Source organism: Rhinatrema bivittatum, chromosome 9, assembly GCF_901001135.1.
Source record: "Rhinatrema bivittatum chromosome 9, aRhiBiv1.1, whole genome shotgun sequence".
NCBI lineage: Eukaryota > Metazoa > Chordata > Amphibia > Gymnophiona > Rhinatrematidae > Rhinatrema > Rhinatrema bivittatum.
Genome location: NC_042623.1, coordinates 164,817,879 through 164,836,536, shown reverse-complemented (window position 1 = coordinate 164,836,536; position 18,658 = coordinate 164,817,879). Strand labels below are relative to the sequence as shown.

General features: G+C 46.9%; 1 protein-coding gene across 1 annotated transcript in view; it reads left to right on the top strand.

Moving 5' to 3' along the window:
- Positions 1-18,658, top strand: part of AIRE (autoimmune regulator) — a 114,502-nt gene that overhangs the window by 70,697 nt on the left and 25,147 nt on the right. Inside the window, exon 11 of the mRNA XM_029617321.1 lies at positions 11,419-11,519. Coding sequence (XP_029473181.1) covers positions 11,419-11,519 — 101 coding nt within the window. The remainder of the gene's footprint in view (positions 1-11,418; positions 11,520-18,658) is intronic.

Below are 18,658 nucleotides of genomic sequence, written 5' to 3'. Positions count from 1 at the left end.
TATGGCTCCACATTAAAATACATGCATAGAGGCCAATATTCAAAGAAAGCTGAAGTCCAGACCTAGGTGTCTAACTTTTAGGGAGCTAAAGTTAGGAGAAATAACAGCCAGACTTAGGCCTCTATATTTTGGGATGAAAATTAGCCTAACTTTAGGCACCTAAAACTGAGGTTTCTAATTTGGCAGCTAGCACTGGAGATCAGTGTGAATCTCCTAACTTACTTCCCTCAACCTGACACTACTACCCCTGGCCCCATCCACTTCATAGGTACCTAAAGTTATGAACCTACTGTATATGAAGGTGCTCAGCAGGGCTGAAATTAATTTATTCAGATATAAGCGCCTAACTAGGCACTTAGATCTTTTGAATATCTACTCCATAGATTGTAGAAGTCAGAACATGAGGGGCTGAATTTGGGTAACTCACTTTTTTTCCTTGGGTGAAAAGCCATCCCTTCACCCCAGTGGCTGGCAACTACAGAAGGGTAGAAGAAGAAAGACCTTGAGGTCCATATTCAAATGCTACTTTGCCAGATAAGTCGGTCTTATCCAATAAGTGGCAGCACTAAATATCCAGCCATGTTCAGTGGCCACCATTTAAGTGGATAACTCCCTTATCGGGCTAAGTAGTTAGCTGGATAGTCAGTGGGTGGGCAGTGGATGTAACTAGGCAGTGCTGCTTATCTGATTAACATAGCCCTGTGGGCTGCTTGTTGTAGCAACTGTTTCGTGCTGTTCCAGAGTTGATGTAACTCCTGGGCGGTCGACTGGGCCACTGGTGAGGGATCAGATAATGGAAGCGGTAGTGGCAGAAGAGGCTGACATCCGGTAGTAATTGGCGAAGCCAAGGAATCTTTGTAAGGACCGAAGGCCCATAGGTTGAGGCCAATCTCAAATGCTTTTCAACTTCTGAGAGTCCATTCTGAAACCTTGACTGGAGACTATGTAGCCAAGAAAGGGGACAGTTTCCTGTTCAAAAGAACACTTTTCGAGTTTGGCATAGAGCTGGAGGCGCTGGAGGATGTGAGAGACATCATGGTGGTGGATTTGTAGGTCTTTGGAGAACACTAAAATGTTGTCGAGATACACCACAACACATTGATATAACATATCCCTGAAGACTTTGGTCATCAAATTCTGGAAGACAGCTGGGGTGTTGCATAGGCCAAACAGCATCACAAGGTATTTAAAGAGGCCGGCTCGAGTATTAAACGCTGTCTTCCATTCATCTCCTTTGCGGATTCGAACTAAATTATAGGGTCCCCTGACATCCAATTTGGAGAAGATTTTAGCTCCCTGGAGCCTGTCAAAAAGTTCAGAAATTAAAGGTAGAGGATTGCGGTCTTTCAGGATGATCTCGTTCAAACCCTGATAGCCGATGCAGGGGCGGAGCGATCCATCTTTTTTCCCCACAAAGAAAAAACCTGCTCCGGCAGGAGATTTGGAGGGTCGAATGAACCCCTTAACCAGGTTCTCGTGGATTTACTCGGACATGGCCTGAGTCTCTGTGAGCGTCAATGGATACATTCTTGCCCCGAGGAGGCTCAGTGTTGGGTAACAAGTTGATTACGCAATCGTAGGTACGATGTGGAGGCAGAGTGTCCGTGGCCTTTTTGGAGAACATATCAGCATAAGCTGAGTATTGAGGGGGAAGGCCAGGATGTAAAAGCAAAGTACTAAGGCAAGGCAGAGGCGAGACGGGCTCCAGACAGCTGGCATGGCAGGAGAAACCCCAGCGAGAAAGTTGTAAGGTGGCCCAGTCAAACTGGGGGATGTGATGTTGTAGCCATGTCAGGCTAAGACCACAGGATGTATGGCCTTGTCCAGAATGTGGAAGGAGATGGACTCTACATGCAGGAACCCAGTGCGGAGAAGAATAGGAGCTGTGGTATGAGTAACCTGACCAGGCAATCTTACAGCAGCCACATCAATCCTCATCAAATGCTCACATCACACAGGCCAACGGATTACGTGTGTGACTCTCCTGCCTTAAACTGTGCCTTCACGCATAGCCTCTGTCTGATTGACAGAAGTCTTGTTGGTACAAGTTCATTGTGCATTAGGCGTCACTGATTTTTGTGTGGTGTTGTTATATGTACATATGTATGTACTTTATTATGTTTCACATTATATTTCAAGACAATCTTGACATGGAAAGAAACATAATCTAGCCTCTTACAAATCTAGTCCTCAATAAAGGAGGAACATTCTCACAATTTCAAGAAACAAAATTATTCACATGTTTGCATAAGAATAATGACTGTGCTTCGAACGAGGCTATTTTTGAACTCTACGCTGCTATATTGGGTCTTAAATTGCCTACTAAGCTATCTCATTTACAGGTACTTTATCAGTAAGAAACATGAACAATTGAGATGGTTGAAAGAAAATGTAAGCGAACCCTTAAATTTAATACCACATTTACAGGGGAACTTTAGGAAAAACATAGCCCCTACTTACAAAGCTCTTGGTTTCAATATCAGAAATTGCTGAAGCCTTTTCTGGGTCTGTTGCTATATCGGGGAAAATGCAGACTTCATTACCCAAAAATAATACAGATTTATGCCTGAAGAAAAGCTGTAAGACCCGATCCCTATCTGGTTCAAGTACAAATGTTACTATCATAGTCACCGAACTAATTTCCTCTGTAATGGATTTCTCTAATATCATAGTTAGGTTGTCCATAACCAATGAAGTATCTTGCTGTGATATTAATGGAGGCTCTTTCTTAAAATTCAGAGCATAATAACCTTTAGATATAGGTGGTAGAGCTTGTTCTGGAATTTTTAATACCTCAAGCAAGAATTTTTCAGCATATCCTTTGGGGTAACTGCTGGACATTTTGGAAAGTTTATAAGCCTTAAATTCTGATTCCTTAGAACATTTTCCATATTCTCAACTTTAGATGCCGTTACCACATTCTCCTTGATTATTCAATCCTATAGACCTTTGACCGATTGAACTTCCGTCTTAGTTTCTTCACATAAATTTCTCATTCGGGTCTTATCAGCTTCCAACTCATTGAATCTATTCTCCAAAACTTAGATTTTATTCTCCAAAGGGTTAAGCTGTAAATATATTATCTTGCTCAAACTTTCTATGGATCCCCATATAGATTCCAAAATAACATGGGTTGGTCTTACCAAGAAAGCTGGAAATTTCTCAGTCCCATCACCTAAGGAAATGTTGCTCGGTTCAGCAACTTCCGTCCCGACTCCAAATTCAGCTCCCCGCCGTGGGCCAGGTAAAATGAGCGCTTGTGCTCCAGGGGGTTCTGGCTGACCCTCCAACTCAATCGGAGATGGAGGAGTTCCATGATCCTCTGCCTGCAATACCTTCCCTCCCGGGATTGACGCTCTCAATAATGCAGGATTCGGCGGGGAAGTTCGTAAGCTGGTTGAAGAAATGGTAGATGAATCAAAGGACAAGGCAGGTAAATCTTTTTCTCGCTCCTCTCCCAGCGATTCTACTGGCAAACTCAGGCCTTGAGTTACATGAGCATCCATCGGGCCCACATGAAGTCCCCCAGAGGGGGCCTCAGCTATATCCCGATCCTTCAGGCGTCTTCTTCGTGAGGAATGAGGCATTACAGAAAACTTGGGTCAGAGAGATGCTCAGTGTTCACCTCGCACTGCCATCTTGATTAGGCTCCAGCCCCTGATTGATTTTTTTTTATTGGATTACCACAGCCATTGCATCTTATCCTTTAGGCACAATCATGATTATGACAAAGAACATAGAAAGAGGAAGTGGCACCCCAAAAACTATAGTACTACTGTAAAGTTATAGCTACATGCAGCACTACTATGTGTTATCAACCTAAAGACCCCAGACAGTCCATGTTGAAAGAGTGCACTCAAAGGGGACAGCCTAAGGGCCACAGGAAAGTTCAAGTAAAGGACCCAGACAGTCCATGTTGAATGAGTGCACTCAAAGGGGACAGCCTAAGGGTCATGGCAGCAAAGTTCAAGTAAAGGCATTAGGACCTGGACTGGAGAACGCAGCATGGAGACTGGAAGCCCAGGTGAAGACACAGCAGCATGAAGACAGGAGCCTCAGGTGAAGATGCAGCACCATGGAGGAAGCAGCATCAGTAGGAGGATAGATGAGAGGAGATTCCAGCATCCAGAGCATGAGACATGATGAGAAGAGGCAACAACAACACTGTCACTGGATGATGCTTTAAGGATGATGGAATATGTGCAGAGCATGGAGGAGGGCTGTACGGTTAGTCTGTAGGACCCAAAAAAAGCACAGTTGGAGCTCCCTTCTGCATGTCAGCACAAGAACTCTATAGAGAGGACAAGTCCAGCAGGCTTCTTCCATCTAGTCGGCACAGGAACTCTGTAGTGAGGATGGGCCCAGCAGGCTTCTTTGATCTAGCCAGCACAGGATCTCTGTAGTAAGGATGGGCCCAGCCGGCTTCTTCCATCTAGCCAGCATAGGAACTCTGTAGTGAGGACGGGCCCAGCAGACTTCTTTCATCTAGCTGGCACAGGAACTCTGTAGTTAGGATGGGCCCAGCAGGCTTCTATAATGTAGCTGGCAGAGGAACACTGTGCAGAGTTCAGGCCCAGCTTATCCTATAAGTGTGGTAGTTTGACCTTAGAGGCCAAGTGGTTATGTTCTTCATGGCCCCTTGCCACGAAGTGGCCTGCCAGTTACTGGGGGGGGGGGGCATGGTTTTGGGGGCCTACCCTTTGGTGGTTTACCATCAAGGGGAATGCTGTGTGGTGTCGAGTCCAGTGATGCTGGTGATGACTCAGATGGTGGCTCGGGCATCCTTTGTAGGATCTGCGTGAGCACATTGGTAAGAGTGTTAATTGCGCCCATCAGCGTTGTGAAATTGTGGGTTTGGGTTGCCATTTGCTGTTGCAGGATCCTGTTTTGTCTGTTTACAGCCCTCCTTAGCTCCACTAGCTCTGCCCGAATGTGTCTCTAGTGTTCTACATGGCTCCTTTGCAGCTGGAGCAGCCGCTCCTGCATGGACTCGTCAGGTGGGGTGATGCTGATGGTGCTGGTGCTGCTGGTGGTGGCAGTGTTGTTGGTTGTACTGGGCTTTGTAGATGCAAAATTGGCATTACTGGGCTTGTGGCCTCCACCTGGTGGACTAGTGGTGGTTCCGGATGGCGCTGAGATGTGCTGGCTCGACCTTCAGCTGATCTTGGAGGCACCCATTCCAGGCTATGCTCCTCCAGTTAACTGTGAGAGGTTGAGGGAGGCATTTAGTTGGCTGGATGAACCCAGGGGTTCCAGTATGGGTCTGCAGGCTGTGGCTGCTGCTGCTGCTGCTGCTCCTCCTCCTCAGCACTGACCTGCATCTGGGCATCCATGAGGAAAGGATTTTTGAAGTCTGGTGGTGGGTAGCTGGTCCATGGCCCTTGCTGACTGGTCCCTGGGGCATCTTGGCTGGTTCCTGGGCCATCCTGGCTGATCTCGGGGGCATCCTGGCTGGGACCGGGAGCTTGGTAGGTGAGAGCTGTGGAAACAAAACATAAGACATAAATACCAATGGGATTAAGTACCCTTTTTTCTTTTGGCATCAGAGGTGCACTTTGCGTCTTTGCATTGTGAACATCTGATGCCAAATGTGTATACCCCGTTGCTGCCTGCCCTTTTAGATGTGAGGTGAACTTACTGGCTACGGCTCTTGTGGTGTCCAGCCACTCATCCATGCCCTTGAATAAGTCTGGTCCAAGCCTTTCGATTAGTCGTTTTTCCATTTGGGTAGTGTCAATGGGACATGGGGCTCCTCTTCCCATCATGTGTCTGAGTTTGTTTTGGGCCACCACCTTGGCTTTAAGCTATGCCTTTAAATCTCTGTACCAGTGGGTGACCTGTTCCCCGCTTCTTGATATGCCGCTGCACCAAGTGATGTCCTGGACTAGGTTTCTCCAGATCTGGGCCTTGGCTGCCTTTGATGTTTTTGCAGTCTGGTTGCAAAAAACAGTGTGGCATAGTATTGTAGGACCCCTGCAATTACTATTTCAATGTCCATGATGCTGAACTTAATAGCATGGACACAAAAGCATCCTGATGGCTGTCTGCCAGATGGGGGTGCCACTTCCTCTTCCAGAGAGATGTCCTCCTTGTCCTCACTCTTCGTCCCACTCAATTCTCCCCTCCCTTCCTCGCCCCCACTCCTGGCCCTGCCTTGCAAACTCCCTTCTTCTCTGCTCTCTCTGTCTAATTGTAGCCTGGTGTACTCCTCCCTCCATGCTTACCTGTCTATCTCTTTCTCCCACCTGCCTCCTCCTATCCCTTCCAGGCTGCCTCTCTCTGCTCCAGTCCCTGCTCCAACTCCTACTCCTCCTTCCCCTACCACTCCTGCCCTCATCCTCCCGACTCCTCTCCTCCCTCCTTCCCCTCCTCTTCTCTCTCCTGATGCCTCTCATACTCCATCCTCTCCTTCTCCTCCACACACCACCTCCTCCACTCACCACCTCACTCCACTGCAGACAAAGAGAAACAGACAAACTTCACAAACCAACACGAAACCACACCCCCGGGCCCGCCCCCAAACGCCGCGTCGATCGGCCCCGCCCCGACATGCCCCCGACACGCCCCCTGGCCGACGTAGCCTCTCATCATAGGAGAGCTGTTTCATTCCCTTTATCATTTTTGTCTCCCTCCTCTGTACCTTTTCTAGTTCTGCTATGTCGTTTTTGAGATGGGGCAACCAGAAATGCACACACTACTCAAGGTACAGTTGCACCATGGCTCGATACAGAGGCAGTACGGTATTTTCCTTTTTATTCTCTGTTCCGTTTCAGGTCATGTCTAACATTCTGCGTGCCTTTCTGACCATTGCTGCACCCCGAGGCATCCCAGTATTCCAAATGAGGTCATCCCCTTTGAAATTCCATCTGCTCTGAGTAACTAGCTGTAGATAATACGGGACCTCAGGACCTTAGTAAAAAGGTAAAATGGAGTTCTCCTAGCATAGTAGTTACTTGAGGTTGGCCCTGGAACTGCTTTTATGCATCCCTTTGTTATGGGAACTAAGCTGAGCAAAATCTAGAGCCAGGGTTTTCTCTGCAGCAGCAGCTTGTCTGTGGAATTCAGCACCAAAGGACATTAGAACTGAGGAGGATTAATAGGGGCGGATTTTAAAAGCCCTGCTCGCGTAAATCCGCCTGGATTTACGCGAGCAGGGCCTTGCGCACCGGCGCGCCTATTTTCCATAGGCCTGCCGGCGCGCGCAGAGCCCCGGGACTCGCGTAAGTCCCGGGGTTTTTTGTCGGGGGTGTGTCAGGGGCGTGTCGGGGAGGGGCTGATCGACGCGGCATTTGGGGGGCGGGACGCGGCATTTCGGGGGCGGGCCCGGGGGCGTGGTTTCGGCCCGGGGTGGTCCGGGGGCGTGGCCGTGCCCTCCGGAACCGCCCCCGGGTTGCGTCTCGGCGCGCCAGCGGCCCGCTGGCACGCATGGATTTACTTCTCCCTCCGGGAGGCGTAAATCCGTGGACAAAGGTAGGGGGGGGGGTTTAGATAGGGCCGGGGGGGTGGGTTAGGTAGAGGAAGGGAGGGGAAGGTGAGGGAAGGGCGAAAGAGAGTTCCCTCCGAGGCCGCTCCGATTTCGGAGCGGCCTCGGAGGGAACAGAGGCAGGCTGCGCGGCTCGGCGCGCGCTGGCTGCCCAAAATCGGCAGCCTTGCGTGCGCCGATCCAGGATTTTAGAGGATACGCACGGCTATGCGCGTATCTTATAAAATCCAGCGTACTTTTGTTTGCGCCTGCTGCGCAAACAAAAGTACGCGATCGCACAGTTTTTAAAAATCTACCCCATAGTGTTTTGAAGAAAGTTGAAAACCTTGCTCTTTGCAAAATGTTTGGGTTAAAGGTCAGAATCGTTCCTTAGTTTGGTATTTATAGGCTAGGCCCAGATTTTCTTTATTGAGAACATCTTTTAGGATAGTGACTGACATTTTAAATTTTATGTTTCATTGTTAAATTGACATAATGGCACTGGTCTGTTATTTGTGTTTGTTAATTTAGGTTTGGATTAATATTATTTGGTGTACTTAGTCTTGTGGTGATTTTTTACTCTTAAATTGTCATATTTTGTATTTTTAAACTCCCTTGGGCTGACTGTGTAAAGGCAATCAGGAAATGTATTATTAAACTAAACTTAAAATTAAATTAGACAGCTAAATTTAGCTGCTCAAATTCTGGGCAGTCTTGGCAACATTGTTGGTTTAGCGGAAGAAAGTCAGGTGACTAGTACTAATTTTCAGTGTTAACCACCTAACTTACTGCATGATTTTTCATTCTGCTATAAATATAGCAGAATGAAGGGCTGTGGCCAGAAAAAGGGGGGGTGGGGGGGGGGGGCAATAGTGTGCACCCGGCTGCATTGCGGCAGTGAGTTTTCGCCCACCGCATTTGCGACCATGCACACACTATTGCCCTCATAGCACCCCTGCAAGACGTGTAGTTATTTCCGGTGCTACTGCTGGCGATAATGTGTAAACAATTTTTTTAAATTCCCATCCAAAACCTGCCCAAACCCTTCCCCTTTCCCTCATTTGAATTTTATCATCTCGATGCAGTCATTATCATGTGCTTAGGACGCTACTGCACGTGGTAAGGAATAATGGCCCATAACGTTTTGAAAAACGACCTTGTCAATCAGCCAAACTTATTGTAGGTGCAGGGCTAGCTGGCTTAAATCTAGAACCTAGAACTGGGGATATAGCTCCTCTCATCTGTTCAATGTGAAAAGAGATAGTCCCCTTCATGCGATAACTGACAGCTCCCCCTTCTCATCCATCTGATGTAAAAACTGACAGCTCCACTATCTCAACCCACCCCCAATTCTCCCAAAAGTCATAATGCTGAAACAGCTGAAGGACACAGCTATACCTCCTAGTAGCCTGGCATTCAGCATTGTAGAGTCATGCATAATACTGAGCTGATAGGAGGTAATGCTGAGTCCTGCTGCTGGTTCAGTATTATGAACTTTAGAGGCGGTCCTGGGTGATGGGAGGAAGAATCTAGGGGGGGCTGTCAGTTTTCACATTGGATGAGTGGGTGAGAAGAGAGGTTGGGGGTGCTGTCCTCACATTGGGTGAGTGGGAGTGGGAGGTGTAACACTGGCTTAAAAGAGAGGAGTTCTTTATGGAACTCTAGAGAAGGTTTTCATGGGGAATGATTCAGATGGACTGAACCAAATCACGTGAACCTAGAAGATGTGGTAGGCTTGATTGACAAACTGAAGAGTAGTAAATCACCTAGACCAGATGCTATACCCCAGGGTTCTGAAGGAACTAAAAAATGAAATTTCAGAACTATTAGTAAAAATTTGTAACCTATCATTAAAATCAACCATTGTACCTGAAGACTGGAGGGTGGCTAATGTAACCCCAATATTTAAAAAGGGCCCCAGGGGCGATCCAGGAAACTACAGACCAGTTAGCCTGACTTCAGTGCCAGGAAAAATAGTGAAAAGTGTTCTAAAGATCAAAATCACAGAAAATATAGAAAGACATGGTTTAATGGAACAAAGCATGACTTTACCCAAGGGAAGCCTTGCCTCACAAATCTGATTTACTTTTTTGAAGGGGTTAATAAACATGTAGATTGGGGTGAACCGGTAGATGTAGTGTATTTGGATTTTTCAGAAGGCATTTGACAAACTTCCTCATGAGAGGCTTCTAGGAAAAGTAAAAAGTCATGGGATAGGTGGCGATGTCCTTTTGTGGATTACAAACTGGCTAAAAGACAGGAAACAGAGAGTAGGATTAAATGGACAATTTTCTCAGTGGAGGGGAGTGGGCAGTGGTCTGCCTCAGGGATCTGTACTGGGACCATGCTATTCAATTTATTTATAAATGATCTGGAAAGGAATACGATGAGTGAGGTAGTCAAATTTGCAGATGATAAAAAATTATTCACAGTTAAATCACAAGTGGATTGTGATAAATTGCAAGAAGACCTTGTGAGACTGGAAAATTGGGCATCCAAATGGCAGATGAAATTTGATGTGGATAAGTGCAAGGTGATGCATATAGAGAAAAATAACCCATGCTATAGTTACACAATGTTAGGTTCCATATTAGGAGCTACCACCCAAGAAAGAGATGTAGGCGTCATAGTGGATAACACATTGAAATTGTCAGTTCAGTGTGCTGCGGCAGTCAAAAAAGCAAATAGAATGTTGGGAATTATTAGAAAGGGAATGGTGAATAAAACGGAAAATGTCATAATGCCTCTGTATCGCTCCATGGTAAGACCGCACCTTGAATACTGTGTACAATTTTGGTCGCCGCATCTCAAAAAAGATATACTTGCGATAGAGAAGGTACAGAGAAGGGCAGCCAAAATGATAAGGGGGATGGAACAGCTCCCCTATGAGGAAAAGCTAAAGAGGTTAGGGCTGTTCAGCTTGGAGAAGAGACGACTGAGGGGGGTTATGATAGAGGTGTTTAAAATTATGAGAGGTCTAGAATGGGTATATGTGAATCAGTTATTTACTCTTTTGGATAGTAGAAGGACTAGGGTGCACTCCATGAAGTTAGCATGTGGCACATTTAAAACTAATCGGAGAAAGTTCTTTTTTACTCAGTGCACAATTAAACTCTGGAATTGGAATTTGTTGCCAGAGGATGTAGTTAGTGCAGTTAGTGTAGCTGGGTTTAAAAAACGATTGGATAAGTTCTTGGAGGAGATGTCCATTACCTGCTATTAATTAAGTTGACTTAGAAAACAGCCACTGCTATTACTAGCATCAGTAGCATGGGATAGACTTAGTTTTTGGGTACTTGCCAGGTTCTTATGGCCTGTATTAGCCACTTTTGGAAACAGGATGCTGGACTTGATAGACCCTTGGTCTGACCCAGTATGTCTTGTTCTTAAGATGCTATGGCTGAAAATGTAATTAATTTAGCTGGCCATAATCTGGCTGGCTAAGTGAGACATTCTGACCTCTTTTGAAAATTGACACAATTATATTTTTTTTGCACATTCTTACCCACTGTAGAGTGCAAGCTCTGAAAAAAAGGCAAGCAAGGATTTATAAGCATCTTCTCTTAATATTTACTTAAGGATCCTTGTCTCAGTTATATTAAGCATTCTGCTGATAAACGTTCACCTTCCGATTCTAGTTTCCTTGTTTTTTAGCAGGATGTTTAAGTAAGGCTATATCATCTTAGTCTTCCCAATGAGGTTGAATGACAGGATTATAATGCCATATTATGAAGTTTCTTAATCTCAGAAAAAGGGGCAAGAATATGCCATTTTCAGCTCATAGGTCAGATTTTAAGCTTGAGTTTAACCAAAAGTGCATTCTGATTCCTTCGTCAGGTTTAGGTAGTGTATGAGGGAATGATTATTTCAGGTTCATGTCCACCGAGGGTAGAATCATCCAATAGATAAAATCCTGAGCCTCTCTCTCTTCCTCCTCCTCCTCTTATATCCAACAGAAACAACCTATTGGAGAGAAATGTGGAGTTTGCACAGGTGGAGAAGGAGACCTGATCTACTGTACTCAATGCTTTAAAGCCTTCCATGCTGAGTGCAACAGGTGAGAACACATACACCACACAACTCACAGCACAGCAGGTGAGATGGAACCCCCAGACTCTGCCTTACAACATAATGGCATCAGCCTCGGGTTCATCGACAGACCTTTTGAAATCCTGGAGCTGCAGGGCAGTAGCGAATGGGGATTGCTCCTGCCTGTGGAAGACCATCTGATGAGGTATGAATGGGTAGGGAGAGGTTCGAGAGAGGGGACAAAAGTGGGACTTTTATATTTGTGTGTTTGGTGGGTGGGAGGAGGGACTTGGACTGGTTGATATTTTTATTTTTAAAAGCTGTGGCAACTACAAAATGAAATGAACAAAGAAAATTTTGTTTGCTTTACTTTCATTTCATTTTGAAAATAAAATGAAATGAAATAGAAAATATTGTCTTCATTTGAAAGAAGATAAGAAATGTCAGCACAACCCTAGTTATTTATGGGGTAGGTTTTAATAACCTGCATTGTGTGCAAAATACGTAGGCTATTTTAGTCTGCGTACAGTCCACTAGTTATCAAAGTGCAACAATCCATGTTGGTTCTCTTTGAAAATGAGGAAATGCAAGTTACACATGCTAAAAGGTGAATTTTCAAAAATGTTACATTTGCGCGCCAGTGCGCGCACGTTAGAAAATCCTTGGGGTGCGCGCACTGGCGTGCCAGATTTTATAATCCATATGCGCATGGGGGCGGGGGGGATTTTAGTAAATTATACGTGACGATGAAATCAGGCCTTCCCCCGTTCCCTACCCCCTACCTAAACTCCCTTCCTCTTCTCTCCTCTCCACACCCTTAACCCGTCCCAGAAACTTACAGTTTCTTTGTTTTATTACTTACTGCTCCCCTGAAGCAGAAGTAGCTTGCGAGCACCGGCCGACTGCTGGCACGCGCTGTCCCGACTGGCCTCCATCTCATGCCCACCCTGCCCCGCACAGACCACGCCCCCCAGCTCACCCCTTTTTTTTTTTAGGGCCCAGCAATTGTGCGCATATCAGCACTTACACGCGTGGCTGGGCCCTTTTGAAAGGGCGTAAGTGCCGATATTTTCGCGCATGGCCCTTTTAAAATCCACCCGTAAGGCTTTTCTTCCATTCTGTGTCTATAGGAAATTACGTTGATGAATCAGGCCCAGAATTTGAACAAAAATGCTGTTCATATCCTCTTGGTAAAGACTTGATTTCATAGCTTTAAGCTATCTTATTAATGAGGAGTAGTAAATAAGGAGATAAGTTCAGGAAAGCTTGGGAAATGGATATCGGTGTCACAATAACAGAGATAGAAAAAGTATTTTTTACAGAAAGGGGAAGTGTTAGCATTAATGCTCAATAAATGATTTTAAATTTTTATACAGATAGTACTTTTCCCCACTAAAATCGAAAGTAATGGGCATTCGAGCTTCTGTGACTTGTTGGAAAAACTTGTGGTAGTAAGTAGGGATGTGTATTCATTTGAAACAAAATAGTATTTCTTCTCATTCTGAAACTACAGAGAAATGAACGAAAAATTTCATTTTGTGCCGCTGCCATTAAAAACCCTCCATACTACCATTTTTAAAAGCTCCACCAGGCTTTCTCCCACTGCTCAGAACACCTCTCTATCCTGGACTGCAGGGCTCCCATCCCTAGACTCTCCCTTTCAAGTATGTTTAACAGATAATCTCCCTGGGAGCAGGAGCACTCTCCAGTCACTCCTGCTCCTCTGGTACCATTTTTAATAATGGCACCAGCCATTTGTCATAGAACAAAATGCCACTAGTAAGGTGACTTTGGTCTATCAATATTTATAGAGTGCACTTACCGGGGGCTTTGAGGAATAGAAGAAAAGTGGGATGAGGATTTAGAGGCTAATATGGAACCTGTACAACTGGCTATTTTGGAGAGCAAGTCAGTATTTTATACTGAATTGTTATTACATTTTTTAAATATGATCCACTTTGAATGTTGCAGATAAATAAAAGTAATAAATAAATTGGAGATTATGAGGTCTGCAGCCTTAACCCAAACATTGCATTTTATTAAACTTGGGGCAGTCTGGATGCTAATAAAAGTATCCAAATGTAGTGCTCAAAAAGATAATAAATGTTGATTTTACCACACAGAGGGCCAGATTTATTAAGGCTTTCTCTCATTTTGTAACTCTAGGAAAAACCTTTAGTGAATCAAGTCCAGATTTAGGAACATTTTCACATATACCGGTACATTATAATTCTGTAACAATATAAGACAATTTTGGACAGGGTTATGAGGAAGGATTAAGGAAATATAGGAAAATTTTCAAAGGAAAATGTTAATGTAACATACTATAAGCAATTTTCAAAAGCTGATATACCCACGTTAGGCTTTTGAAAATTAGTACAATGTATGGTCATTGAATTGTTGACAGGTTTTTATCCGCATTAAGTGCACTTAACGCAGTTAAATGGGCTATTGAAAATTGTTTCGAAAGTGAATTTTAAAGTGATGCGCCAGTATAAAATAGCAGATGCACTCGCAATTAGCACTTATTTGTGCTAGAGCTATTTTATAAAGCTCGCCCATTTGCGCATGTAAGGCAGTGCCCCTGGTAATCCCCTATTTACCTGTGCAGGACCAGGCTAATGCCTGGTCCACCTTAAATCCAATAAGGAGAACATGATCTATGGGTGGGTTCTTGTGGGGCAGGTGGTATTCTATTACTGATTTTATTCTTATCTTTCATTGCTATTTATGTTATGCCTCCTATTTATTTGCTCATTGAATTTTTTTATTGTTAAAATTTCATTTTTATAAACCATTGTGATGGACCCACCGAACACCGGTATAGAAAACCAATAAATAAGTGGAGTGGAGCTTTGTGGCCTTGTTAAGAAGTGGTGACGCAGAGTGACCAAGAAGGGGCACTACAGTGTGGCACAGGCTGTACTAGGAATACCAACAGCTCATGGAAGAATTGGATGAGTGGCTGGCAGAGGTGTCCAGGAAGCAGGTTGTGGAAACAGTCTGAGAATGGCACTATAGAAAGTCCTGAGGAAGACCTTGTAGGTTGCCCAAACACTACCGGGAATCCAGAAATAGTTCCTATGGGAAGCTTAGAGAAGGGGGCTGTGAAGAATCCAGAGAGAGGAGTCACAGAGAGCCCTGAGGAGAGCAACAAAGAATTGCCTAGGATGAGGCAGTAGCGAGAAGTTGGGAGTTGGTGCTACAGGCGGTCCGAATGAAGACCCTGTAGGGTGCTCAAACATTTCCGGCTGTTTGGAGACAGCTCCTATGAGAAGCTCAGAGAGAAAAGGCATGGAAATGCAAGCAAGAGATGCTATGGTGAGTTCAGAGGGTGGTGTTGTAGAGATCCCAGTGAATGAGGCTGTGGAGGAGCCAGCGACCAATGTGGGCAAGTGGCCAGAATGTACAGAGTTGGAAACCTCGGAAACCCCAGAGGGAGGCACTACAGAGAACCTGGAGGAAGAGTACAGAGAGAGCCCTGAGGAAGGCACTGTGGAGACTCCAGCAATGGAGAATATAGAGGAGCCAGCATTGGTGGTTCCCCAGTCAGTCTGTATATCTCCATCGAGTTGGGATTCAAACCCGAATCCAAAGGACTTAAAGGACTGGGGATGTGCGCTGAGCGAATGGCACACTGGGTGGTGGTGGTCATGATGTGATTGAGGTAACCCTAAGAGAAAGGGATGGGGAGGTCTTGGAGTCTCCTGGATGGGAGCCAGGAAAGAGTAGGGATGCTTGGCTTGATGGGACCAAGCTGAGGGGCAGGGTATGTGAGGCAATGCCATTGGTATTCCTCTATTTACCTGTGCAGGACCAAGAGGGATGCCTGGTCCACCTTAAATCTACTAGGGACAGAATGCTCTATGGGCAAGATGCTGTGGGGCAAGTGGAGCTCAGATGGTATAACCAGAGACTGGGGAATAACAGTTTGGATCCAGGTGGGGATAATCAGACCAGGCCAGGTCTCTGGGAGAAAGGCAACACTATCCACTGAGCTGAGATGAAGCTACACTGTGAGGAGAAGAAGACATTGTTGTGCATGTGTTATGGTTTTGGGCTGTAGCCTGGTGTGGTGAACACCACCTGCAGGAGTGACACAGGACAGGAGGATGGGAGCAATAGCAGGTGATCTGGTGAGGCTGGGTAGAGCCGGTGCAGGATGATAAGAAGAGTCTCGGAAGCTGGGTGCTGGCTGAGAAGAGTCTCTGGAGCTGAGAGCGTGGTGGTAAGGGTGAACTTCAGGAAACACTGGAACAGCATGTGGGTATGTGTGGATGTGAATGCAGGTAAGCGTGAACTGTTATGCTGGAACTGAGTGCAGGTGTGGGTGAAATCAGGTAAGCGTGCAGGTAAATGTGAGACTGGATGCAGGTAAGTGTGAGCTGGAGGAGTGGAACCAGAGCAAGGAAAACAGACAATGACAGGACTGGACAAATCAGGGCAAGGACTACACTGAACATGAAACACAAAATGCCCGAAGGGAGTGAGGCAAAGAAGTCCAAGGGAAGAAGGGGGAAGCAGAGAGTAATAGCACAGCTACAAAGGGATTCAGGGAGAGAGGAATCAAGAAGGCAAGCAAGAACTAGAATGCCTGTAGACCACAGACCAAGATCGGCAAAGAACCAGGAGGCCCATAGGTCACAGAGCAAGGCAAGGCAGGAAGCCCAAAGGTGCACAAGGCAAGGAACAGATGGCTAAAGCAGGAACTTGATGCCGAAGCATCAAGGCATGGGCTAGGCAGGGCTAAATAGAGAGTTCTAGATATGGGGCAGGTAGGCAAGCCAGGGGAGCGTGCTCATAGAGTCATAACAGTACCCCCCCCCCCCCCTTTTAAGGCCTCCTCCTCCTCCTGGATCCTATCTCTGCAGGGGGTGCTGAGTGAAGGCAGATGCTATGGGTGGCATGGTTGGATTTCTTTTGTTAAATAGACTTGTTGGAATCAGGTGTCTCTTGTAGGGTAAAGTTGCCTAGACATCCTCTGGGATAGTGGGACTGGTTTAAGCCCCTGCTGGAATTGCTGGGGCTGCTGAGAGACAAGCTCAGACCCCCTCCTGGGGTAGCAATGCAAAGTCTGACCCCTCCTGGGTTGGCGTGGCAGGCTCAAACCCCTTCCAGGGAGGCGCGGAAGGCTCAGACCCCCTTCTGGGGGTGATGTGGAAGACTCAGACCCCTCCTGGGGTGATGCAGCAGGCTCAGACCCCTCCTGGGTTGGCAGTACAAGCTCAAAACTCTCCTGGGGTGGCATGGTAAGTTCAGACCCCTCCTGGGGTGGGGTGGCAGGCTCAGACCCTTTCTGGGTTGGAGCGGTACAACTGGAGCAGATGTCCCTTTCAAGACTAGCTGGATGGAAATAAATTCCCCTTGTAGGCTAGACTGGCTGGGAGTAAATACTGTCTGCTGGAAGAATTTGCTGAATGCAGGCACCTCCTGCTGGTCGTGGTGCCAGTTTGCAGGCATCTCGTGCAAGATCAATTGGCTGGACGTAGGAACCTGCTGCTCACTGGTCTCAAGGTATAGGACTTTCCATGACAGAACTGACCATGTTAGACTGAGAAGAGTGTATAGACCTGGCTACAGAGCAGTTGATGGGTAGAGACAAGCTGCCAATCCTCTGACCATGGGTCCCTGGTTCTGATGTGTGGGGTTGCAGATTAATAAAAGCACAGGCTGGTCTGGAACGTCTTGGGAAGCAGCTCGTCAGCCTGACCTGCAGCTGTGAAAGGCAGAGCTCTGCTTGGCTTAATTAGTGTTCTCTGCTTTAGAGAACCTTGTTTTTGAGGACAGAGCAAGGAAGTCATAGGAACATTACTGAGTACTGACCAGGTGAGAGCTTTTAATTTTTTTCTGAGAGGTTTTCTCTAACGTGCTATAGAAGGTGTGCTGAGACTTTTTACCAAGGCAGTACCAGTTGTAACTACATAGTTTGCCTGGCTAGGAGCAGAACACAGGCTCATTAAACAGGCTGATGTTTCTGGTGGAACAGCTAGCCTGGTAGCTGTGCAACAGGGGCAAATTTTGTCTGGGGGTAGTAGGCTAGGGATACAGGGACATTTCCACCATCCTGGCTTAGAAGTGTTACAGTTCAAGCATTTTTGGTATACTGAAACATTTTTCTTCTGACAGCTACTGCTGTTGCGGCCGGGTTCTGCGGCTGAATAGTGGACCCTTGGGCCAACCCACCCCGAGGGGCGGAGCAGGTTGGGAGGCGGAGCCAAGACTCAGAGGGCGAGGTGTAGCGGCAGGAGTCTGGATAAGGTCTTCACCCGGGTACACAGAACCCCCCAGGTGGAGCCCGTAGGGTTCTGGTACCTTGGGACTTGGGCCCCAGAGAAGCGAGAGTCCAGTAACAATGAGGCAGGTACCCCTGGGAGTACTAGCACAAGCTCTTCACCCGGACACCTAGCAACCCCCCAGGAGGAGCCCGTAGGGTTCTGGCGCCTTGGGACTTGGGTGCTAGAGAGGAAAGCCAGCAGTCCGAGACTGGATAGTTCAGGAGATTAGAGTGTAAACCAAGAGCTTCACCCGGACGCCTGGAACCCCCCAGGAGGAGCCCGTAGGGTTCCGACGCCTTGGGACTTAGGAGAACAGCGAACACTCTATCTCTCAGAAGGGGTACAGGATACCTGGCGTGGGGTCCGGAGTAATGGCAAGGCAAGGCGAAGCAGGCACTCGGGTAGGCCAAGCTGGACGCAGGACCAGAAGCAGGCTGGGCACGCTCCGGAGAATCGGAGTCAAGGCAGGTAGCCAAGGAAGCGGGATCTGATAGTCCGAGGTCAAGGCAGGCGGCAGGCAAGCGTGGACTGGCAGTCCGAGGTCAAGGCAGGCAAAGCGTGGTCAGGCAATCCGAGGTCAAGACAGGCGGCAGGCAAAGCGTGGTCAGGCAATCCGAGGTCAAGGCAGGAATCAGGCAAGGCGTAGTCAGGCAAACCGGAGTCAGGCAGGAAGCAGGCAAGCAAGGAACGCAACTCAGAGCTACAAGACTGTAGTGAACCTCGTTGCAAGGCGAAGAGGAACTCTTTGAGCGCCGGTTATATTGGGATGGCGGGTGACGTCATCAGTGCGGGCGGAGCCAGACTTCCGGGGTCTGGGCGCACAAGACGTCCGCACTCGCGGGCGCGCGAGGCCGCAGGAATCAGAGCGTGGAAATGGCGGAGGCCACATGGG